This window comes from Podarcis raffonei, chromosome 2 (assembly GCF_027172205.1).
Source record: "Podarcis raffonei isolate rPodRaf1 chromosome 2, rPodRaf1.pri, whole genome shotgun sequence".
Lineage (NCBI taxonomy): Eukaryota > Metazoa > Chordata > Lepidosauria > Squamata > Lacertidae > Podarcis > Podarcis raffonei.
Genome location: NC_070603.1, coordinates 83,163,925 through 83,190,753, shown reverse-complemented (window position 1 = coordinate 83,190,753; position 26,829 = coordinate 83,163,925). Strand labels below are relative to the sequence as shown.

Genomic DNA, 26,829 nt, shown 5'->3' with positions numbered 1-26,829 from the left:
TTCTGAATGCTTCCTTTCTCCCAGTTGGGTAGAGATTGAGCAGGATTGCTTCAATGACAGAAGGAAAAATCTCTGTCCAATACTAAAGAGGGCTTCCAAGATAGTTTTGACCACAGAGTCATTAATGTCCACAGAGGCCTATCCCCTGTAATGAACAGGAGGCTATCTATCTCAGTTTTCTCTACACTGATTGGCAGCTGCTTTCCAGGATTTCAGACAGTATTCTTTCCCAACTCTACCTGGAAATGCTAGAGATTGAACTGTCAATGCTACAGGTGAAGGATGGAATGTACAATTCTTAGATGGCTTCCCCCCCTTGACTGTGTTGCCTCTGAATAGTATGTTAATACCAGAAGTGCAGTTTAATATTCCTTACAGGCGCTTTGGCATCAGCATTTAGTGCTATGACAAACTGGACATGCTGCTTACATGTTTGTGTACAATCTGGCTGCTCTTTCACCTTATGTGTACCAGTTTAGCGTGGAAAAGTATCCTTTCCAGTAGTGGTACCTTTTGTGCTTGCAAACAAGGGAATCTTCTGAAACTTTTTATGATGAGCTTTCTTTGTGTGGGACCCATTTGTTCTGGTGACCCACTCACAGTGTTGCCTGTCTCAATACGTAAGTATGGACCCTAGTTCCCCAGAGCCCCCTGCCAAAACTCAGGAATAATTCTCAAAGGAAGAATTTCCAAAACTGATAACTATATAAGTTTCTTACATTCTTTGCGGATTTATGGACACTATAGCCTTAGTTTTGCCACTGTGTTTTGAAATGAATTTGTACGCAAACATGAATGAAAGTGGAGGATGTTGCTATTAGACTTTTTTTGAGCATAAGAAATTTGGGGAAATAGCTGGAGGCAGACTTTTGTTTTGTTTTGTAGAGGATAGGAATGTGATAATAAAAAAAGGATTAAAATAGTACTCACTTTCACCTACAAAGCTTTCCACATTAAATTATTATGGTTCCCATACTTAATGGCTAGAGGCTCATAACTAATGAAGTGCTATATGACATATTGCCCTAACCTACAAGCCAATTAGAGTTAGCAGTAGGTGTCATAAAACCATAGCTGTAATGTAATGTTTGGAATTGGAATGCTTGGACTGAGCCTTGTATGCTTGGTAGGTACTGCCCTGCTTGGATTAAAACTGAAGGTATGTGGCCCAGAGTCAGTTTGTAAAATTCTATGCCAGAACAACATGTAGTTCTTAAACTTGGATTAAACTGTCAAACAATTTACAGCAGTGTTAACTTGGGCTTGAGTGCCGTTGAGCAATCCTCATTCTGTGTCATTACCACCCACTGTAAAAAGAGGTGACTTTTGCAAAAAACAACAACCCCACAACAAAATCAAACTGTCGGGAGCTCTGATTAGAGCAGGGTCCCTGTGTTTACTTTTGACTTGGAAAAGTCATCATGAGATTATTCTAGCTCGTCATTAATGTCAGAGGACAAATCGTTCTTACGAGTGCACCCCCATGTGGTGACAGCTGGTATTTACCATGCCAAGTGAAAGTCTAAGTCTGTGTACAGACTTTGGCCTTTTAAGCACTGCGGTTGGGATTTTTCTAAAAGCCATTTTGTAGACATTGCCTTGCAAGTGTCCACACCTGCAAGCTATGCAGGTAGCATGAGCAGTTGCTAAATTATTGTCATCTGTACATGCAGAGATACGTCCTCTGTGGCTAGTGCTCATTTGTTCCTTTGCTCACACCTTTCTAAATGCCCTCTGTGCTCCCCACACCCTGCTGCAAGTTTACGGATATACCGGAATCTGGGCTGCAGCCAAACTAATGCTGACACAGAGTAGACCAATCGAAATTCATGGTCCTGGGTTAGCTGTATGTACAGTGGCACCTTGGTTTACAAACTTAATCTGTTCTGGAAGTCCGTTCTTAAACCAAAGCATTCTAAAACCAAGGTGTGCTTTCCCATAGCAGCGGGGGACTCAGTTTACAAATGGAACACACTCAACATGTTCTGCTTCCAAGGCAAAGTTCACAAACCAAAACACCTACTTCTGGGTTTGCAGCGTTCTTAATCCAAGTTGTTCATAAACTAAGCTGTTCTTAAACCAAGGTACGTACCACTGTACTAATTTCAGTGGGTCAACTCTGAGTATGACTGATATCGACTGATACAACCCTCTGTGTATATCCAAAGTCTTCCCTTGTTGTTGGCATCTGTCTGTCTTGGGAGACAGGCAGCTTCATGACTGCTTATCTTTTCCCTTTTGGCAATGCACTCTGATTATGCTCAGAGGCTGCCTGTTCTAGCACCACACATAACTGATTGCGGTGTGTTTTTTATTGCAAGCCACTTGTGGTCTGATATTCTCAGAGCCCTGACACCAGACAAGCAGAGAACATCACACAGTTTTATTTACTGAAGGAGATGCAGTGGGAGGGGGAGTCCTTGAGACTTCTGTTATATCTGATCCCTGTTCTACCAGTTAATTCCACTGGGGTTGTTGAGGATTCTTAGAAGGCAACAAACAAGATGTACAAATTGGGTACACCTCAAATCTCTTGGACTGCCACCAAAAGCAAGCAATGGTTGCAACATGAAGTTGATAATAACTTTGGGATTTTGATAAATTTAGTGGGATTAAATAATAATAATAATAATAATAATAATAATAATAATAATAATAATAATATGCTATGGCAGAAACCAGTGCCTTTCCAATTGTGTTTAAATACAGGAGAGAAAGAAATCACGGTGGTTGTTTCCGCCCACCTTTTAAAGAGCAAAACATTAGTGAAACTTATTCAACTTCCAAATATTGAAATATTCGTATTCTGATATATGGGGGGGGGGGGACTTCTCATTTGAGATTAAGTTCGCACAAAGCCTTAGACGTTAACCTGGCATGGTAAATACCAGCATTTGAGAGTACTGAAAAGTGATGTTTTGACATTTTTTCCAAGCATATTTTTTTATGGCCTTTTGCTCATCTTTCTGCTTATTTTCGGCTCTCTTTAAAATTTAACTTGCCAATTTAATTTCCCACTTAATTTGACTGGCTGTGGTGACACATCCTGTTCTGCCAGTAGTGTAGCAAAGCTAGGTCTGATGATGATGATGTCATAGGCTCCCATAAACAAAATCACACTTGGTGCCATAATAAGCAGTTAAATGGCAATAGGAGGCAGGGTCCTGGGCGAACTAAAGGGCACTGAATAGCATTGAAGGAAGAGTGAGTGAGATCAGGGGTGGCCTGTGGAATTGCTGCCTCCTGCCTCCTCCTCCTCCTCTCGCTGCCAGTGCACCCCACCCCTACCACTTCCACTGTGCCCCGGCTCTTGCCAAACTGGACTTGGGGCTTTCCCCCAAGCATTACCACTCAGCTTTTCCTCTGGACAGGGAAGCCGATTGGCATTGTGGCACACAGGAATTGCACGGCAGAAAACCCTCTCACTGGCAGTGGGGGGGGGGCGGAGCACCATCTCTTGCACTTCTGCCACCTTAGGTGAGTGCTTCACCCTGCCTCATGGTCAGGTCGGCTCTGGGTTAGATGAATATATTTCTGGCAAATCAGCAGCATTAAATATGCTAATTTTGAAGCATTCACTAATGTCAAAATTAGTGAATTTAACTACTGCCCTAAAAAGATCTGCACCTTCATTGACCTTTACAGCTGTGGACACATCAAGTACATGTAACACCTTGTCTTGTTTTGCATAAGCAGGAGCTGCTTTGAGTTGAGGGAAGGATAAAATAAATTCCTTTTCAAGCACAAGAAGATTGATGTGAAGACAAAATGTATGTTTGATATAGTAAACTTAAAATGGATATTTCAGTCTGTATTTAACTATTCAGTTGAAGTATGGTATGACCTGATTACTTCTTTGAAACCTATCTAATATAAAATCATAAATAATTTTAGGTGTCTTGATTATGGTATATGATGTGATAGTTCATAACTGTCATCTCACTTGTCAGACATTAACGCGTGCTCCCAGCAACACTTTCTCTGTGACATTTTGGTGTTCGCAAGTTCAGTACAGTGGTACCTCGGGTTACATATGCTTCAGGTTACATACGCTTCAGGTTACAGACTCCGCTAACCCAGAAATAGTACCTCGGGTTAAGAACTTTGCTTCAGCATGAGAACAGAAATCATGCTCCGGTGGCGCAGCGGCAGCAAGAGGCCCCATTAGCTAAAGTGGTGCTTCAGGTTAAGAACAGTTTCAGGTTAAGAACAGGCCTCCAGAACGAATTAAGTACTCAACCTGAGGTACCACTGTACTGTCTAAGCCGTTTTAAAATACAGGGTGAGATGTGACTGAAGCCATTGTTGAAGGTCCATTGATTTGGTGGGTTTACTCTTGAATATGACTTGGGCTGCAATCTTACCCCCACTTACCTGGGAGTAAGGTGTGTATGTGTGTATAAAACATTTTATGTACACTACTTAGAAATTCTGAATCTTAAGCAGTACAGTATATAAATACAGTACCTGAAGTAAATAGTCCCAAAGGACTTACAGCATGAGCCAAACCATATCCTCTCAAAAATAGGCTGAATATCACCTGTTTGAAATCTTATGAATGAAAATTTGAATTCATGTTGAGACGTTTTATCACCTGCAATAGAGATAGGAAATGGACTACTCATTTCATTACAGCAGCAGCTCTCTGGTGTGTCAAAAAGAGAATGATCTTAGCTCAGGTACTAGAGATCCTTTGGCCAGAAATAACAGAGAATGAAAACCTACAGGTAAAAAGAAATGGCAGCTTCAAAATATATAGTGGATCTATTGTGTGGGTGTTGCGGTGTGTGTACAAAATGAGTCTCATAGTTAAGTTATGGCAAAGGGTAGGTGGAATAGAATCTTAGTTTTCAATGTGTTTTCAAGGTCTTTTATTGTTGTTTGACTATCTGGGCTCCTTCGAAAGGCAGAGCGGGATAGAAATTTAATAAATGAATTATTGAATAGATATATATATATCTCAGAAAGGAGAATTCTGACAAGATAAAGTATAAAGTAGGAGAGTGTGCCTTATTTGTTCTAAAGTTGTAGATGACTATTGGATTGGGGACTCAGCAGCAGTGATGCAGACCAGACAGTGCTATACCAAATTTTAGCCTAGTAGGTTGTAATGTACCAGCTTTGTGAGCTTTATTTACTGGGGCTTGTATTTATAAATTGCTTCCAGTTTCCCCCCATTTGTGCCCCTTCTTTGCTCAAGTCAGTATTGTGCTTTATAACAGCCTGGGCTGCTCACAGGGGCACAGCTGGTAAGGTCCATTACCACACATTTCAAATATAACTGCAGTAGCTGTGTTTTGCTATATAAGCCCAGAAATATATTTATATTTAAAATAAGTTTTATTGAAGGAATTGGATTTTCATTCTTGCCAAAACTTGTCGCGATTACCTTCTGCATTTATCTATGTTTGTTCATCCATTTTAAATTAATTAATTAATTCAATACTTTACACACCACCTTTCCAGTGTTCAAGGCGGATTACAGTAACAATATTAACAGCTGAAAGGCAAACATCATAACAATAAAAATAAGAGAAGGAGCCATAAAACAGCAACAGCTGTAACACACACAAATATAAAGCAGCAACCTCTTGAGCAGCGTAAATAGATAAAAAAATATAGCAACTAAACTCACGTCTGAAGTAGATTAAAAGCTTCCTGGAATAAAAATGTTTTAGTGGGATATTGGAAGGCTAACAGAGAGGGGGCAAAGCAACTCTCCCCAGGCAGTGAGTTCTGAATCTTGGGTGTGGCCACGGAAAAGCTCTCCTGGCATGTTCCAGCATGAGGTTCAGCGGGACATGAGAAGAGTCTCTCTCCTAGATTTTAATACTCAGCATATTAATGTCTTAATGTTAGCGATCATGTATTCAACTCACTGTCTTCCATGTGAAGCCTCCAGTTACCCAGTGATTTTTTAAAAAAATATACCATATTTTTCTGTGTATAAGACTAGGTCCCCCCCCCCCAAAATGTCAAAAATTAGGGGGTGTCTTATACACGGGGCCATCTCCCCCTATTTTCTTAAATCTGAGTCCCCCCAAACAGGGGGCATCTTATACATGGGGACGTCTTATAGATGAAAAAATACGGCGGTATATTGAATCATTCTTAGAAAGGCATTAACCTTCACATCTGAAAATCATAAATAATTGACACAAAGACGTTAGAATACATATTTTAGATGTTTAGCTGTAATGATAAATGAGAGGGTTTTAAAAAATATTGCTAACTATATAGTCCTTCATTTGCATTATTGCTAGATGTAGACAGAACCTGCTGTCCAATTTGGTCAGATTGCTTCGATAATTTTCTTTTCGCTGAGTTAATATATGTGGTTGCAGAATGGTCTGTTTCACTAGGTAAAGGGGAGAAGAAAGCAATATTCAAAAGAGAATCTGAACCTTGTTTGCTTGAATATACACTTGAATATAATTTAAATACTTAATCAGATTCAATTCTAAGATCAAAGTGAGCTGGGCTGCATTCAGGTGTCCCATTTCCCCCCATTTTGGTTCTGAAACGTTAGGAAAATAGTTCCTTGGCTGGCCTCCACTCAACCTGAAAGCTGTGGAATGCATCTATTCCCTATCTTCACAACAGTTATGGCCACATTCATAACTTTGGCACAACAATCATATTGCCTGTTTTGTGGGTGTCTAGCTATGCTTGGAAAGCATTTATTTTGGACATCATTGCAACAGCCATAAAAATGCCAACATTTTAGAACTGTAGGGTCTCCCCCCCCTGCCCCGCACGCTGTTGGCTGCAGTCATAAGTACATTTACTTGGTAGTAAGCTCCACTGATAGCCATGAGACTTACTTCCAGATAAAGGTGGGTAGGATTGGGGTGTGAGGAGAGGATGAGTATTCCCAGATACGCTATGATGTTATCGGTATGGGCCTCTTTTGGCCAGCTTCCTCACAGCAGTTCATTTCTATGTTATGTTCCTGCTCTCCCTCATCTGAAGTCTGGCAACAGAAGCCAGGTCCCCAGAACAAGAGCGTTTTGACTCCCTCCTTTTCTCTTGACACAGTCTGCCCCAGAGCAGCTTTAACAACCTTGTAAAAATGTCAACTGGCTTGAGGGGAGCTCCCGCCCTAAGGCAAGTATCCTCCTGGCATTCTTTTCATGTCTTTCCTTGCTTTGAGTGCAATCAGTAGCCAGGTATTCTTCCTGTAATTACTATATACCTGCCTCTCATTCATTGTCTAAAAAGAGAAAGCGTAGAATCTGCTAGTAACCAGACTTCACTGTAAATAATAACTGAGGACAGACACAGAGAGAGAGCTGCATATAATCAGCATTCTGTTGATACCTTGCTATAAAGCTCTGCATGACTTTGCCTAGCAGCTTCATGTAAATGTTAAATAACACAGGAGATAAGATGGACCACTGTGGCACCAAATTACCCTTTCCAGGACCACCACCTGGGCTTTATCTTCCAGGAATCGCTGGAGCTATAGAAACATAGTGCCTCCCTCTCTCTTTCACTTACAGGAAGGTAACCTAGAAGAATACCATGGTTGATAGTCCTGAATGCTGCTTGGAGGTTCAGTAACTGGATTAATAAGATTCTGCTTTCCCTGCCTCTCTCGCAGTGCCATTCAACCACTATGTCTGCCAAGATGCTTTCAATTTTAGAAGTTCGATTCAGAGCATAAGAAAAGCCCTGCTGGATCAGAGTAAAAGCATCAGCATCACAGTGGCCAACCAGATGCAATAGAGCTTTCCTGCTGCTGTTCCTACTAGAATTCAGAAGCATGGTGTCTCTGATCTGGGATCTCATGACTAGCAACCATTAGCCTTATCCTTCATGAATATGAAGTGGTACTAGTCAGATGATTGGTCTCATGCAGGAAAGGCTGGGCACAATCTTCCTCAATGAAGGAATAACAATCTCCACCTTCGAACAAGCTGGTTCTACTCTGGCAGTTCAACTCTGGACCAGGAAGCCCAGAGCATGAGCACATATCTGGCAGATCTCACTTCTCCAAGAATCTTGTCTTGTCTGCAGATTACACAAATGGAAAGAGAGTCATGAAAACATACTAAGAGGAAGTACTGCATGTGATCCTTAACAACAGATAGAACCTTCAATTCAGGGTCAGTAACAATAAGAGTCACAGTTTCTGTGGTTCAGGGTCAGGCTATATACAAAGCTATGGTAAGCTTCCTTCCTTCCTTCCTTCCTTCCTTCCTTCCTTCTTTCTTTCTTTCTTTCTTTCTTTCTTTCCTTCCTTCCTTCCTTCCTTCCTTCCTTCCTTCCTTCCTTCCCTTACCATTTCTTTGTGTGTGTAACAAAAGTATCACACCTTCCCCAGCAGAACTTAACCAATAATGTACTTCAGAAACTAATTGTTTGCAGGTTTCATACTTCCTCTTCCAACATTCCATATCTCTCTCAATTATTTCCGTCTTTATAGTCATGGAAATTGCATTTCTGCTTTTAAGAATAGAATAATGTTTGACATCTTCATTAGCTTATTTCCTTTGTGCGGCATATAATTTAGTAAATATACATGAACAGGGTCTTGCAGCTCTTCCATGTTGCAAGTATATAGATAAAGCTAGTTTAAAGAATAAGCAGCTAAAATGCATCCACTGCTAGGCTGAGAGATCACCCAAATCTAGCCTCATTTGGAGCCACGTGTCCCCAGTCCAAGCCAGGCTAGCTTCCTGGTGAGATCATTGGCTGGGTGATGGACCTTTCGGAGAAATAAAGGAAAGAGGTTCTGTATGAGGCTGCAAATGGGTGGATCCCCTTCCCCAACTCATAGTTAGTTAGAAAGGCTGCAGTGGTGTGGACCAGAAGCAAACCAGCAAGCTGGGGAGTGAGAGAGGCAAAAAAATGTTTGATTTCTGTTTGAATCAGGTGGATTCTATCAGCTTCTACAGCCTATCAGGAAAAAAGGATAACTCTTTTGTTTAATGCTTTGAACTTCTTAGAGAAGGGGCAGGATGCAAATGTAACATAAGAGGAATGGAATAATGGTGCTGTTTGGGGGCCGATCATTGGTTGAAATGTGCTGTTCCACCTGCATTAGTACTATTGCCAGTTTATTATCAGTGGAATGTAAATGATTATTCATGTTCATGCAATATGCAGTAGCTGCTTTCCAGTAAAGTCTGTTTATTAGTCTCGCTGTAGTCAATGACTGCTTTTTACTATAGTTCTCAGCCTGCCCCGCCCCCCCAACACATGCTGGAAAGTTTTCGTCATGGAAATATGTGTGGAGACAACAAGCACATCGGCATTCAATTATGTCGTATCTCTGTCAGATGTTAGAAACACTATTTAGATTTTTATTAGTTCCTTGTTCAATTTACACTTTAGAGCTGTGAATATCTTGGAGGAGGGTAAAATAAATATACATTTAACCCCAACAGAGCAGACTGAGTGTGGTATGTCTTATTAATTTCCTGTCTCGTGAGATTCCTTTGGAAATTTGTCTTAAAATAAGTAAAAATAGGTAGGCCAACTCGCCGCAAGTGGATTCCTCTAGATAAAGATCCAACTTGCCTTGGCTTTGTTTACACTGATCTTTGATCTCTCAGCTGTATGTTTGATGTTGTTTGGTTGATTTGCAGAAATTGAAATAAGGGAGGGCGCCTTTGGAACTACTGAACAGATCTCTTGTTCTTAGGAGTGGTTTATCCAAAAAAATGAACATTCTTCTTGAGTCACACCTCATATGCCTGTGTTGACACTACCTTCACTTACTGCATTTATACAGTAATTGCTCTGGTTTAGTTGGCTTGTTCTTATTCAAGAGTGAAGCTTCTGGAATGAATTCCTTATTTGGCTTGGCCATTTCAGTAAGACAAAGTGGGTAAGTTGATACCTTTCTTTGGATTAGATGTTAGTGAGTGAGAGTGTACAATTTTTTGCAGAAGCTGGAAATTTTGTACACTCTCTTGCCAATAAAATATGGTCTTATAAATCACCTTATCTACTTTGTGCTCGTTTTTTGGATCCACAATTACCGGTATGTGGCAAATGTTTCATTTTCGGTGGGCAAAATGTATACATGTTGAGTAATGAACACAGAGCTCTTTCCCTGGAGTATTCTGCTTAGTTATGTCTCAGAGGTTGTAATCTTAAGTATTCTTATTTGGAAGTCAGCTTAATTGAATTCAGTGGGGCTTACTACCAAGATCACGATCACAGTGCTAGTACTTCTCCAAAAGTGTATGCAACTGTCACCACTGATTTTTATCCAGAAACAATATTGAACGTTAAATGCAATAAAATAAGAAACTGGCAATGGAGTGCTTTAAATGCAGCATTAACAAATCCCACTGCAGTAGAATTAAGGACTGGATTCAGTTACAAAAACAAGCACACTTATACACAAAACTTGAGTATCACTTATAACTATAGTGACAGTTTAAGAGAGGGAAAATGGAGGTGCCAGTTAGGAAGTAGCAGATGTCCCTGCTGCCCTGCCCCTCCCAGTAAGCACCAGTTATTCAGTGGTCGGTCGGGAGGTCGGGTAAGTGCTGCTGTCCCACCAAGCCAGCCATGCACTTAGGAACAAGCCAGTCCAATCCAAAACATTTTGCTGCCAGAAGCAAAGGACAAGATGGTACCTTCCCATCCCATGTGCAGAAGCTAACTTGTTTGGACAGTGATGATGGATTGGCATATCCCACTGCACCTGAAGCAGCAAGTTTGTTTAGGTGGGTTAAAACAACACATGTAGGATGTACAACACTGTCTACCAATAGAGAGGGAGATAACTGAGGGTCTGTGGAGGAATAGCCAGGAGACTAATGGCACCATTCCCAACATCTGAGGAGGTTGCTTCACTCCACCTAATGATCATAATCATAAACATAATTTATTATTTATACCCTGCCAATCTGGCTGGGTTTCCCCAGCCACTCAGGGCGGCTTCCAACAAAATATGGGGAGCAATGTTCTTAATAGCCATAGTGCATGAATGCAAAACCTAGAGCTGTCTGTTGTTCCCAGAACCTCTGGATTTCTACCATTGTTGTCAGACTCTAAATGCTTAGAAAATAGAAAGGAGTATGGGATCGGATCGACACCCCTTCAGCTTTAGACTAATCACTAGGAAAATTGTATAGATACTTTGTACCAGAGCATAATATGTTATGCATAATTAATTCCAAATGAAGCTGCATCATTCTGAATGGCTATATTTAAATAGCTGAGCAACTGAGACCTAACCGTCAGAGATAGTTAAAACAAAAATCTCTGACTTTGTGTCCCTTATTTGTGACCTGCTATTTGGAAAACCCACATATGCACTTAGGTGAGGTGGTAAATGTTGCACTGATGAAGAAGTAGACCATTCACATGATTTTGAAAATTTCTTAATCAATCCTTGGCATGTAGGAAGAAGGGAAATTGTGGAAAACGTCAGGGAAGCAAGCGAAGGTACCCATTAAAGCCTGCTGTTATGTTAGGATATGTAGGCAGATGTGTAATTGTAGAAGGAAATAAAGAATTAGGGGGAAATTACTCTCATAGCAACATAACGAGTAATTTTGTGGCATTAGAAATACTACACAGAGCACATAGACGAAACCTAAATATCCAATGTAAAAATATACTCTACTTACCTGTATTCAAGTCTCCTGATAAATCTGATTTCAGTAAAAAAAGTGTTTTATGTCTTATAGAAGCTAAATCTAGCATCTTGTCTTCAGGCTCATTGTTCTTTTCTCTCCTCCTCCTTTTCGCAAGACCACATTCTGTGCTTTGTAAATGCAAACCTACTGCTTTGCTTCTCTTGCCCTACTTTCCATTTCATCTCTGTGCTCATCTCCCACTCTTTCCCCTCTAAGTTATTGACTGACTTTATTCCTTCAAGTCCTTCCTCTAAATTTGTTTTGTTCCATAAAACCTTTCTTGAACTGGTATGAACACCTGCTCTGCCACCTATGCTGCTAGTTGCAGTGGTTTCATTGGGGCTTCTTAGCTATCTTCTTGTTCCGTTTCCCTTTTCAAGCACTCGCCTTCATATTAGGCCAAGCGAACAAGACCTGTGCTATTTCTGCATCCCTTCCCATTGCAATAACAAGCACTCACTTAGGAGCCAAACAAATGTTGAATGAAAATGATAATTTTAAATGCATATTTTTGGTATCATTGTCATGCCACTAGCATTTACAGCAGGGGTGAGGAACCTTTTGAAACCAAGAGCCACATTCCCTTCTGGGCAACCTTCCAAGGGCCACATGTGGCCAGGGCCAGAGAGAAAAGTGGGCGGAGCAATGAATATAAAATTTGCCTTTGTATGGGAGGCTAGTTTCTATACACCAGGCATAGGATAGGCAAACTCGGCCCTCCAGATGTTTGGAACTACAACTCCCATGATCCTTAGCTAACAGGACCAGTGGTCAAGGATGATGGGAATTGTAGCCCCAAAACATCTGGAGGGCCGAATTTGCCTAGGCCTGCTATACACGCTCCCACAACCCTGCCTAGCGTCCGTCAGGAAAAGCAAGAGACATGATTACAGTTTGAGGAGACATTCCAAGCTGGCATAAACATGGAGGGTGAGAAGCAGGGCTAGTGAGGGATGTGGTCTGGGGAGAGATCTGAGGGTCAGATAGAGGGACCTGGAGGTCTGCATTTCACCCCATGACCTAAGGTTCCCCACCATTAATACAAAGTGTCTTTGTAGATGCATTTGTTTCCTCTGCTAAATGTGTTTTAAGAGCTTTCCCCCCCTTTTTCATAAAATGCATTAGACTTAAGAAGTCACGTTGTTGGACCAAATTATGTATGCAATGGAAACATTTTGTTAATAAAAGCCAAGGTCTTTAATCCTGAAAATGATCCAGGACAGGGGAAGTAGCTGAGAGTTTCTGTTATTGGATCACGTCCTTAAATTGTTACCGTAAAATCTGTTAATGTAGTATTTTAAATACTTTCCTGTCTGCTTGACATGTGATGACCGCACACAAATCTGTATGTTTCTGGCTGTAGATCAGTGATGGCTTGCAAAAAAAGTTTCCTGTGCTGCCTGTCTATCAGTCCGTTACATTTTTTTTCATATTACTTTTAGGAGGCGAAACCTAGATACATATTCATTCCTCACATTTATTTTCTAAAAAAATAACTTTGTGTCCAAAGCACACCTATGTAAAAGCAGAGACCTACAAAAATATTATCTATTATAAACTCCTGAACTGAAATAAGATTTTATGCACTAAGTACTTGACAGACTTATCCCAGATCCTAAAACAGAGCTATATAGTTGTTCTCCTGTAGAGAATAAAATCTATTTAACGAAGCTAGTTAAGCATTCATTCAAATTACAAACAGTTGAGAAAATTATTTTATTGAATGTATTTGTAATCCACCCCTTCACCCAGGGGTTGCAGGGCAGCAAACAACAGGTATTTAAATCCCAATTAACATTAAACATTTGATAAAAACCAAGCAGCATCATTACATTAAGAACAATCGCAAATAAAACAGGCAGAAGAAGTGGATATAAAATGATACCATGCATTTCATTCCTTTCACACGAGCCAGCGCAAAGAGGTGCGTGTTTACCTGTTGAATGAATGAAAATACTGTAGAAGTAAGGGAGGCTACTCCAAAGCTTTGAAGCCGCTCCAGATAAGCTCTTCTCCCGGTCCCTGCAGCGTAGATCTTGCTCTCTGAGGGGACTACCAAGAAGGCTTCCTTTACAGGTCTTAACAGCCAGGAAGGCTGATATGGGAACAGGTATACTTTAAGATACTTGAGGCCCAAATCATTAAAGGCTTTATATTATCATCACATGAATCAGGCCCAGAATACCACTGGTTGTCAGTGCAACTCTTTTAATATTTTTTTTGCTATACGTGAGCGACCAGGAGTCCCTTTTCATACTCCAGCTACCACATTCAGCAGCAGTTGTAATATCCATGTCATCCCCTCCAACATTTCTCCGATGAAAATAGGGACGTCCCATTCCATAATGATAATTTTACTATTTATATACCCCACACATCTTATTGGGTTGCCCCAGCGCTCTGGGCAACTTCCAGCATATACAAAAACATTAAACATTTTTAAAAACCTTCCCTATGCAGGATTGCCTTCGGATGAGTCGGGTCGGATAACTCCATACCCTCCAACAAAAATAGGGACATCCTAAGGAAAAGTGGGATGTTCCAGGATCAAATCAGAAAGTGGGAAACTCTAAATCTGGAACATCCCTGGAGAATAGGAACACTTGGAGGGTCTGCCATATCATTTTCATAGGTGGCCCCACATAGTGTACATTACAATAGCCCAGTCTAGAGGTTACCAGAGCATGGATTAATGTAGGTGGACTATCCTGGTCTAGATGAGGCTGCATGATCAGCTTGAGCTGGGCATAGGCACTCTGGGCCACCAAAGCCACCTAGGTATCCAATGGCAAAGATGGCATAGGAGATCAGATATCCTTCTCTATGTGCAGGCTTCATTCCCTGTCCTTGGGAGAGAGTATCCTGTAGGTGATACAATTAATCCTATCTTATGGACCACAAGACTGCAGCTCCAGAAGAAGGAAAAACGGATGTTGGAAAAGGAGAGGAGAACATTATATTTCATATATTTTATTCTACATTAACAATTTAAAAAATATTTTCGTATTAATGTTTCACATTGCAATGTAATCGGGGAGGGGGAGAGGTAATGTTCTTTTTAAACAAATGGGACTGAGGAGGTTTTAGGACTCCATGCTCTGTTTTGCATAGGCTTTGCTTTTAATTTGTAGCATAGCTCATTTTGGATTCACTTTGTTCCAACTTGCTTTATTTTAATACAAATTTCTGAAAAGGAAATTAGACACTGAGAAGAACCAAGCCAAGGCATCCAAAATCAACTTTAGAATTAAAACGTTCTTTTAAACCATAGTTTTTTCTCAGTTATTAAAAAATACTGTGTAAGTGAAAACAATATTGAAAACATTGACCTGTGTTTATATTACCAAGGTTTCATAAAAATACTGTAAATAAACCTCTGAATGTTTTTTTTTCTTTCTCATCGTATTTTAAAACAACTCCTTAAGAGGTACTTTCCATTAATGGTTGTAATGTCATTACCTGCAAATTCCAAAACACCGTTTTGTCTTAAAACTCGATAATGAAGGTTATTTCTTTTAGTACTTAAGCTTCTATAGGATCATAAAGCTTGTCTGCAGGTGAGATTTAGTTAAATCCTTTGAATATTTAAGAAGCATTCCTGAACCTTTCGCCAAAAAAGTGACAAGATTAGCACGTAAAAGTTTATTGACAGGATGCATAATTGAAAAGATTGCGTGTGAAAGTTTTTAATGATTTTTAATAGATATAGTGGCAGTTTTAAATGCTGTGATTATACCTATTTATTGAAATACCAAAGGATTATGTCAAGTCATTTTCATAGGTAATGGTGCAACAGCACTGCAACCAAAGCAGGTGGAGATTACATGTTAGCAATGCATATGGTGTTCAGCTTGTCTGGTCTTGTCAGCTGCTTCCATGCTAGTTAGAAATAAAATTAACACCAATGCCAGCTGCTTGTTATCTGGTATATAATCTAATATAATTATAATATAATATAATATAATATAATAATGATGTGTGTGTTTGTGTGGATTTAAACTTTTTTTAAAGACCTGCTATTGAATAAAAAAAAATATCCTTCATCTATACATGCAAATCTTAAACTTTGTTGCTTTTTCAGTTATTTATTAAAAGTTTATCTATTTACCACAAAGGTTAAATCCAAATGCCTTGACTCTGTCTGTGTAAACAAAGCAAGTAACAGTACCCTATTTCTATGTAACCAACTTGTGAAATAGTTTGCATAGTTTCACTTAAATACTAATAGATTAGTTATGATAATTTCAAATTAACTTATTTAATTGCACACATTACTATTATTACTATTGTCATTGAAAAATTTATACTGCCCATCATCACAAGATCTCAAGGTGATTCACAGAATAAAATGCAAGGTACAAGTAAATAGTTAAAACGAAAACAGCAAAACAATAACCCCCCTTTCCCACAAATCCATGTAAAAGGCTGTAGAATATTAATCAGCCAAAGGCCTGATTAATAAGGAACATTTTTATGTGGTGCCTAAAAATACACAGTGGTGCCTCTAGTTACGAACTTAATTCATTCCGGAGGTCCGTTCTTAACTTGAAACTGTTCTTAACTAGAGGTGTGCTTTTGCTAATGGGGCCTCTTGCTGTCGCTGCGCCGCTGGCACACGATTTCCATTCTCATCCTGGGGCAAAGTTCTCAACTCGAGGTAACCCTTCCAGGTTAGCGGAGTTTGTAAGCTGAAGCATTTTCTAACCTGAGGCGTTTGTAACTCGAGGTACCACTGTATAATGAAGGCGCCAAGCGACCCTCCCAGTGGAGAGCATTCCACAAATGGGGAGCCACTGCAGAAAAGCCCCGTCCTCATGTTACCACCCTCTAGACGTCGTGTGGAGGAGGCACATGAAGAAGGGCCTCAGATCTATACAGAGTCTGGGATGGTTTATATAGGGAGAGGCGGGCCCTTCAGGTCCTTGCAGTAAATCCTCTGAGAATCACTAAGGTTACTCTCAATAAAGTGTGTGCAGGAGTAGAATTGTCTGCTGCCAAGGTGCTTGCCTTCGTTGGCACCCTGAACGTGACTCTTAACTCCTTAAGCTTTGTTTACAGCTGACTTACTCAGTATTGCACACAGCAAACACTTTGCTCCTTAAGTTCACATGTAACTGCTGTGCGGCAGAAATCTTAGCTTCCTACCTCTGGTCACTTAACAAACACACCTTTTGTTTTGTAAATGCCTCCTTTCTCATCCAATATTTGGCCTTCTCCTTTTATTTAGGGAACCCCTCCCTAAGGAAATAGAACCTTTTAAGGCCCTTCATCCTGCCTGGTATTCAGTCTGCCTGTTCTCTGTGGGTCACTCCAGGACAGGTTACTCCAACTCCGGATAGCCTTTTCTTTCTACTTCCTCTAAAGGAAGCTGCCATACTGGATCAGACCATTGGTCCATGTAGCTCAGTATTGTCCATGCTGGCTGGCAGTGGCTTGCCAGGATTTCCGAGAGGGAGCCTCCCCAAGCCAGGAGGGAGGGGAGAGGCAGCAGAGAATCTGGTGTGGTGCAAAGAGAGCAGCAGATATTTGCTGTGCTTGCGCCGTGCTGACCTCACCCCTCCCAGTATGCACAGTGATGTGGCTGATGGGAGGCCAGCAGCATGGAAGATTCCAATGCCAGCCACTCACCTGTTAATATGTGCCAATTTTGCATTTATTTCTATGAATCAAAAAGCAACAGGAAGATCTTCTTGGGTGTGAAAGGGAAAGGTGGAGAAGAAATGTCATCTGTTATATTTTTATTGAAATATATGAGCTCAAAGTTCTCAGTTACTGTACCCGAATCTTGCTGCCCCTCCAACCAAAGCTGCTGTTATGAAGCTATCAGGGTTTTACACCAGCAGTAACATCCCTTTTCTGCTATCTTCAAGCTATGAGCAGAGCTTCATGTCTAAAGGTATTTATGAATTGGTGGAGATGCCTGTACTTTGCAGCATATGCCCTTTACATCTGCGAAAAACATTTTTAGACCTGTTGTCTTGGATAAATTTTGTGTCATGTTTAAAAACGTCTCTAAGAGAAAGGAGATGTAAATGTATTGAAATAAGCTAATGACAGAGGGGAATAACGTTTCAAATTAATATTTCTGGTGTACATAGCATAATAGAATCGTAACGAAAGAGCATGGCCAAGCTCTCACGTCTAATTGCATGTTTGCAGTTCATTCTTTTTTGTTGTCTTGTCCCCATCATTTTAAGAGTACAGCTTACTGGATGTAAAATGTGCAGTGGCTCTAGTATTCCACAGGGTGTCATGAGGTAGTTGTTAGAACTGCTATTAGTGCAGAAAGGAAATGAACATGGTCTACCCTCTTCTGAACACTAACAAGCGTTCTATTTCTAGATTCAGGTAGGTAGCTGTGCTGGTCTGATGCAGATGAAATAAAATAATAAAAAATTGTCCAGTAGCACCTTAGAGACCAACTAGGTTTGTTCTGGGTATAAGCTTATACGCAGAACAAACTTAGTTGGCCTCTAAGGTGCTACTGGACAATTTATTCATTTTTTAATTTAAGTGTTCTATTTGGTGGTATAGTGTGCCCTATAAAACAACCGGTTCTTAGCTCCTTAGCATGTATTCTCTTTTTTTCTGCATAAGATGAACACACATAAATGAAAGCATTACTGTGGACAGATCCTTTCCCAGGGCAGAGCCATTTCACCTTCTCACACAATATGCACAGGTTTAGTCTGTTCCCCTCTATAACCCAGAGTAGCAGTGGTCCCTGAAACTTGCTTTATTTGTTTGTTTAGCTTTTAAAAGGCACTTGGTCAAAGATAGGATGTTACTTTAGCTGCTGCGGCACAAGTTTCCCCTTGCATAACTGTAGACAGAGCACTGCCATATGCCAACAGAGACTGATGCCTTACAGCACAATTCTGTTGGCCACGTGGCAAGCTCCATTTGTTTTAGTAATGCTTACGCATTGCATAACTGCAAGCTACACCACTTGAATAACTGGGGTCATGTTGGAAAGGGATAAGGTGAGGAGAGTTCAGGAAATATATTCACTCAAAGCCAGTCAGTGATACCCACAGTGAAAAGGAATGCTAATTATTTCCATTGCTCTCAAGTTGCACAATATAAAGAGGGCATGATTTGTTTGAGATATGCCATTTCATACCTACTTGACCTGATTCATGCCAAAGATTCTTTCCCCTTAAGAGCCTGCTGTTGAGTGTTGATTACAGAGGACCAAGTCATATGCTGGCTTTGCACTAGCGGCATCCTTAGGTCAGCTGTCATCTCCATTTCATTTTCTGTGATTGTTACAATGATAGAGGAAGCAGCAGCTGAAGGCTTGCCCTCTACCTAATTAACATACTGCAAAGGGTTACCAGAAACACCCTCCTGAAAGGTATCAATCACTCATCTTAAGCACTTGCATTTCCCTTCCGAGCAAGGATGCAACAGCTCTGCGCTGAATGAGTTGCAGTGCCGTGTTGGATGTTTGCTGCTGCAACAGATCGTATTTTAAACCCCCCATTACTAAAATGAAAATCCTATTTGGGTCTTCTCTTGAAGACAGTACCAAGGCATGATGTGGAATGCAGATCTCCACGATTCAAATTGGGTGGAAGGTCTGCACAATAAGGATATTTAAAAGTATGTTATCAGCAGCAGCAGCTTCATAGTTAATTAGTGATTAAATATTTAAATAAATGAAGCTAACAAGCTTTCTTTCAAGGTGATCTAGCAAAGTCAGATCCTACTTCAGAACAGCTTTTCAGCAAGGGGGAAAGGTAAAAAAAAAAGTGGCTTAAATGTAAGTTTACGTAGGTCAGCTCCACATGACTGTTCTGGTCCTATTCTGCAGGCAGAGGCAAACTCAGGCCCTCCAGATGTTTGGGACTACAGTTCCCATCATCCCTGACCACTGGTCCTGTTAGCTAGGTATGATGGGAATTGTAGTCCCAAACATCTGAAGGGCCGGAATTTGCCTATGCCTGCTATACTGAGTCAAGCCCAGACCCACCACACTTTAGGCCGGGTTTAACATGGGCTCTCCCCCCCCCCCAGCTTTTATCACTATCAACTTCCCTTTCCCTACCCAAAGATACTCACAGGAAACAATGGCTTATGTTGATTCCCTGGTTAGTTCCTAGATACATAATTGCTACAAATATTACATATGCGGTACCATCTATCTCCCCTGGAACCATAGAAAAGCTAGTTGTCATTGTACCCTTGATTCCTGGGTGCTCCTGTATGCTGCCAAACACCCTTGTAGGTGTAGTGGTTAAGAGCGGTAGTCTCGTAATCTGGGGAACCGGGTTCGCGTCTCCGCTCCTCCACATGCAGCTGCCGAGTGACCTTGGGCTAGTCACACTTCTTTGAAGTCTCTCAGCCCCACTCACCTCACAGAGTGTTTGTTGTGGGGGAGGAAGGGAAAGGAGAATGTTAGCCGCTTTGAGACTCCTTAAAGGGAGTGAAAGGCGGGATATCAAATCCAAACTCTTCTTCTTGTTCTTCTTGTAGCAGCATCTAGTGCCTAACAGAAGTTCTGCCATGAACCATCCTACTCCCTTTTAGGGAAGTTTTGGTAGGAAAAAGGGGGTATAGGAACCTCTGCATCCTAAAGTAAGTGTATGTTATTAGGAGCATGCTAACCAGTGCTTTTTTTCTAGAAAAACAGGTGCCGGTACTCACCATAAAGTTGCTACAGTAAGTGCCACACATTTTAACAACAGCAAAAAAGAGGTGCCAGGACTGCGTAGCCTTGAGTACCTCCTGAAAAAAAAAGCACTGATGCTAACACTTAAACAAATCTAAAACAAATCAGTTTCAAGCATACGTTGGAAACTCACATTAAGGATTGAACTGAGTGAGGTTTCCTTGTACCGAGATCTTTCTGTTTTGTTGGCTGTTGGAGATTCACAGAGGTTAAAATCAGAACTGAATGATTTCAGACTATGAACATTTCAGTAATGTGTTTGCTGTATTTTAAACGCCCCCCCCCCCACACATCAAGTGTTCATGAATTGCCTACTTTTGCCAACATAGCTTGCCATTCTAAAGCCTTCTTTTCATAATCAATACTGAGTAATCTTGCATTCTTTGTTTTAAAGATTGAAAATCTTCAGGAGCAACTTAGGGATAAAGACAAACAGCTAACTAATTTGAAAGACAGAGTGAAGTCGTTGCAGACTGATTCCAGTAACACAGACACGGCTCTAGCAACGTTGGAAGAAGCTCTATCAGAGAAGGTATGGTTTTGTTGAACACGTCCTTTTAGGAGCAGGTTCTGATGTTGTAGCTGCTAGTTCGATTGCACGAATAATTGCACACAATAATTCTGCTCTTGGGGGCAGTATTTGCACTGCATGGCTAGGGAGTCCCAGTGCCAGTTTTGGTGGGTAGGGGGATTTCTCAACAATCAGACATCATGAAAGCTGCTGCTGGAACATTTGTAAGTGTCCAGACACTGTAAGTGTGAAGAGGATTAGCCCCTGTTGTGTCCTTGCTCAGATTAAGCTGCAGTTACTTTTGTGTTGCTAACAATTTGAGATAACTGTGGTATTGCTGGAAATAAGCAGTTGAATGTGCCCGATACAGAGCTTTCAGCCACTGCAATTTAGTTCTTGCTTGCTTTTGTGATAAAATGCATGTAGATTAGGCCTGTAAGGGGGATAGATATATACACCAGGAATGCTTGCCAATGCAAATAATACTAGAAAGGATACATTGTTGGGATTTCATCATGTTAGTGGTTAATCAAAGACAACATGGTGTATTAGGGTATTTTAACATGTGTTTTCAACATCTAGCTCATGGAGATTATAGTTCAATTAATCTTCGTTTTGTGCTTTAGAATTATGTTGTTTAACCTTTAATAAAATATAAAAATTAAAGCATGATTAACAGCACAAATGCTTTTGGGATCATGCTTGTACTATTTGGGAAGGAAAATATTTTTAAACAATTTTAAGAAATGTCCGTAAGCCATAACTTTATACGACAGCTTCCTATTAAAACAGAGGATGGCCAGACAATTTCACCGAATTATGGGGCAGCTACTTTCCATACCAAGCTTTGGAGAGACAACGAATAGAATCAGTTTAGCCACAATAACATTAAAATCAGAGATGTGGCAAATATTTAAAATATGCAACCCTCTCAAAAATGTCCCCCCCCCCCGTTCAGTTTGATCAACTTCATTTTGAGTACGGTTGGGCCAAACTTGAAAAGGGGCTGCAACACCTGACCTGTGACCTGGCTAGCTTCCCTACCCTCCCTGATACTCCTTCCCCAAGAAGCAAAATCATTTTGCTTCTTGTCTCCCCAACCCCAGTCCCTTTGGCAGGGATGCGCAACCTCAGGCCTAGGGGCCAGGTACAACCTTCCAGGCCCCTCTCTTTGACCCTCAGGAGTCTCCCAGATCACACACCCTCCTGAGGCACCCACTAACGTGCCACCCCTTCTTTTCACTCTCCTGTTTTCATCTGGAAGGAAAGCACCCTTGAATTCTGATGATGCTTCTTGTTGGCCTGGATGGAGGCTAGAGAGGGGTATTTGAGTGTAAAGCAACAAGCCTGCTGTACAAAGGGAAGTCCTCCCACATTAGTTGCTCTGCCTACATTTGCCTCTGGCCTCAACCACCAAAGGTGTGTGGTCCCTGGAAGGTTGACCACAAGGGAATGCGACCCTTGGTCTGAAGAAGGTTCCCCAACCTTGCCCTACAGCAAGGATTTTTTCTTTCTTGTAAAGTGGGACAATTGAAAGGGAGTGTGGGGAGTGAGGAATCAAGGGTCTGGGCCAAATTAGTCTCAAAACACACCATTTATTTCAGGCAAGCTTATAGAGGGAGTAGGGAGGCTTTGAGAGGGATGGGAGATTGGACTGCTTGAGCGTTCTAGTCAAACACTGAAATGGATTGCACACTTAAAAAGCCTTATTGTTTTTGGGGGGCCTAGCATGCAGGTACTCACCCATACCTAATAACAGAGGTTCCGTGCCTAACCGGAAACTTGTGCTGCTCAGATAAACACTAAAGTGACACATTTCCTCATGCCTCACTCTCCTACATGAAGTTTCCATGGCTGTGAACTCTACTGCCCATATCTGTTGTTGTTTTTTTGCAATGTTAAGTGTAGCACTAAAGAGAGAGAGAGAGAGAGAAAGGCTGTTCACTTAGAACAGTGATGGCCAAACTTGGCCCTCCAGCTGTATTGGGACTACAGTTCCCATCATCCCTGACCACTGGTCCTGTTAGCTAGGGATGATGGGAGTTGTAGTCCCAAAACAGCTGGAGGGCCAAGTTTGGCCACCACTGACTTAGAAGCTACAGTGAGAGAGAAGGTGAAGACCAACAACTTCCATGAGGGGTGGTTTGGGACTGAGGGTATTCAAACTGGAGCAGGAGGAGAGCTGTTAAAGGAACAGTCTGAATTAACTTTCCAAATAAGCATAGCATTATTCTCTTCCCCATTCCACAATCTGTGGAGATGTCAGGGCAAGGATATCCATAGTGAGGGTCGGCCTGCCCATGAGGCAGACTGAGGAAGCTGCCTTGGGTGGTGGAATCCCATGAGGCGGAGCCTCTGTGGGTTCCCTGGCTGCTCCTGCCCCTGCTGCCAGAGGAGGGAAGAGAAGCAGTGAAGGCAGCTTCAGGCAAGATCTCATGAGATCTCGCAGAAATCTCATGAGAGCTCACAGAACTCTTGTGAGATTTTGCCGGAAGCTGCTGTGCGATCTTGGTAAGCGAGGCTTTGGTGAGAGGGTGAGACTGCTGAGGAGGCAGCACCTTCAGTTTTGCCTCAGGCAGTGAAAAGGGATGGGCTCCCGTGTTCATAGTTAATATCCCCCAGTACCTGTAATGTATGTTCAAGTGTAGGCATTGACTCAAGAGATAATACATGTATGAGAAATCTAGAAACCCTTATTCAACGTTTTAACAAGGCATCTTTCAAAGGGAAAAACAGGAACAGTGATTAACTTGGGACAGGCAAAAGAAAACAGGAACAGTTAGCTTCTATACTGACGTTGAGCGTCATTGCTACCTAGGAGCCTTGAATGATTTTCCTGCAACACAGGAATCAAGTGTATAGGAACCCAGGCTTATCCATGTGGTCTATCTCAATATCCTCACAGGGTGAGATGCGGTTTAACGTTATGATAAAAAGGTAAAGGTAAAGGTACCCCTGCCCGTATGGGCCAGTCTTGACAGACTCTGGGGTTGTGCGCCCATCTCACTCAAGAGGCCGGGGGCCAGCGCTGTCCGGAGACACTTCCGGGTCACGTGGCCAGCGTGACAAAGCTGCATCTGGTGAGCCAGCGCAGCACACGGAAACGGCGTTTACCTTCCCGCCAATAAGCGGTCCCTATTTATCTACTTGCACCCGGGGGTGCTTTCGAACTGCTAGGTTGGCAGGCGCTGGGACCGAGCAGCGGGAGCGCACCCCGCTGCGGGGATTCGAACCGCCGACTTTTTGATCGGCAAGCCCTAGGCGCTGAGGCTTTTACCCACAGCGCCACCCGCGTCCCTAACGTTATGATAATATCCAGTAATAATCATATGTTAAAAGAATACTCTCAAACTCTGTTTGACTTCAAGTGGATGCCTAAAGTATATCTAAATTTGTCAGTGCTGTAATTTGCCTTACTTTAGAAGGTGAACCAGGATTATGTGCAGTTCAGCATTGCTATCAACCTAAGGACTTCCAGTTCTTCTGGAAAAAAAAGCTTTTAAAATGCAGTAGCTAATAATACCTGTTCTATATCAACATTCTTATTTCAAGATCTATCTCAAGATCATTGGTCTTAGAGTTGATTATTTTTCTATGTCAAAAAGCTCCAAATGTGTATGCTTGAAAATTCCCTTGACTGAGGCCTTATTACTTGGTTAAATAAATATCTTCTCTTGAATGTTAAAAATCTCACAATAATATTAAACATTAGTTATATATTTGTACATGTAGCACAATGCCCAGCTTTTCCCATACATAACAGAAAGCACTTTCATGTCATGTACTATATTGTATTACAGTAGAAAAGAACTAAGCTTATTGGAGAAACACAAATATTTGCACTTCCTTTTAAGTGAGTGTACACTAACTGCTACCTTCTGAAATGAAGCTTACATTTACATCTGAGTACATCTCCTGTCAGAGAGAATCATGCGATGATACCAGGTCAGGCTGAGATAACAGTATAATGAAAACAGTTGTTTGCCCAGTAGGAAGAGAGAAGAGGGTAGTTCCACTGGAAACGTAAGCTTACGTCCTTCTAGGAAAACCATTTATAGATCAACACTCCCTTTTCAAAACTGGTTTACAATGGGATACAGGGAGATGATATTGTGGGTGGGGTAGGGAGTCAAAAGGTCATTTGACAAGGTAGGATGCACAGTTTGTGACTCATCAAGCCAAATGCTACAATTCACCTGCCCTGCATGGAAACAGACTAGTGGCTCAGCAAATTCACTGCTGGTCTCTGATCCCTACAGAATTCAGAAGCAGAGGGGTGTTCTCAAGCACTTGGCAAACCACAACATGCTGGCTGATAGGCTGTGTTGAACTCAATAGGTCATATTTGTGAAGCCAGACGTATGTGCATTGAGCTGAGTGTGCAGTTTCTTGGATTGTGACCTCATTCTTGATGTTCTTCTAATGACAGCAAATCCAGAATGACTGTTTAAAAGGAATTTATTATTTGAGCCTCTTACAAGCCCCCATTTGTAGAATGCTCTCCCCAGAGAGGCTCACCTGGTGCCTTCATTACATATCTTTAGATGCCAGGTGAAAACATTCATCTTTTCCCAGGCCTTTGGCTAATGTTACATATTTTTGCGTTTTTATATTGTAAACCACCCTATGATCCTCAGATGAAGGATGGTGTGTGTGTGTGTGTGTGTGTGTGTGTGTGTGTGTGTGTGTGTGTGGTGTCACATATTTTCCAAGCTGCTGGTTCAAGTTATAAAGTGTAACCATGTTTTCACTATTTAGGAGAGAATTATAGAGCGATTAAAGGAGCAGAGGGAAAGAGACGACCGTGAAAGGATTGAAGAAATTGAATCCTTTAAAAAAGAAAACAAAGACCTGAAGGAAAAAGTTAATGCTTTGCAAGCAGAGCTAACAGAAAAAGAGGTCAGTGTTTGCAATTAATTGAATATTTGTATTGCTGTGAATCAAATTGCGTATAGTTTTACAGTCGCAGAGTGAGATGTTTCAGGTGAAAGCAAATATATTTAAATAATTTGGGATGTAATATCTCCAAAACAACCATATTTCTGGGCTTCCAACTTTTACATATAATTTAATAATGGCTGGGCTTCAAACATGCCATTCCATGAACAATTTGGACCCAGCAGAGGCTTCCAGGAATTAAAGGTTACTTCATTTCTGTCCTTATCTTTTTAACTTTGCTTTGCATGATTGTGCTAGTTGTAGTTGTAACCCAGGAAGTCCCCGATTCAAAACTCACTTCAGCTATGAACTCTCTAGGTGGCCTTGGCCAAGGCATTTTTCTCTCCACCTCACCCCTTCCACTCTCAGCTGCAGATGGCCTTCATAAGACTGACTGTTGTAGGGATTACACAGATAACATATGCAAAGTTCTTTGAATAACATACTGTGGCATGTAAATGATGGCGGTAATGAGAACAATGTCACGCTATAATTTTTTCGCTGAGCCCCATAGGCGTAGCCAGGATTTTTGTTAGGGGCCAGGCATCTGTGGGGGGAGGGGGGAGAACCTCAATTAATTGAGTACTTTCCACGCTTTTCAGTAAATATTGTGTCCCGCTCCCCTTGGCTACATCCATGCTGAGCCCTACCATCCTGGCCCTTTGAGAACTGATAATAGCAGTAAAGGGGAGATGAGACACATTAAGAAAGTTATTGTATAATCGCACTCTGTTGGAAAGAACCAGAGACAAACAAGCCTAAAGTTGTGTCACTGTGTTGGTTGGACCTATTCAAAACTATGAAGATGCCTCTCAGACTTAATGTGATAGCACTAGAATTATGTCCTGCTCCTGGAGGCTAGTACTTGGGCATGTTTATGAGATTGTTCTTTTGAGGCTGCAGTGGAAATATTTGCTGCTATATATATGTCAGAACCCATGGTTTTTCCACAACTGCATTTGCAAATGTATGTTCTGCTTAATGATTAATAGTATTAGGGATGTCTTAATATTTCCCCGTTGTGTTGGTGCAGAGGCTGAGACATCTGCATAAATTGGAAGCCCCCTCCTCTCCCCTGTAAACCGGCAGGTCTGCAACTCCAC

At 41.4% G+C, this 26,829-nt stretch overlaps 1 protein-coding gene across 10 annotated transcripts in view; it reads left to right on the top strand.

The window, feature by feature from the left end:
• ERC2 (ELKS/RAB6-interacting/CAST family member 2) overlaps positions 1–26,829 on the top strand; it is a 527,327-nt gene that overhangs the window by 188,718 nt on the left and 311,780 nt on the right. For all 10 annotated transcript variants that reach the window (XM_053377860.1, XM_053377861.1, XM_053377857.1 and 7 more), the window contains 2 exons: positions 20,672–20,809; positions 25,547–25,687. In XM_053377860.1, coding sequence (XP_053233835.1) covers positions 20,672–20,809; positions 25,547–25,687 — 279 coding nt within the window. The remainder of the gene's footprint in view (positions 1–20,671; positions 20,810–25,546; positions 25,688–26,829) is intronic.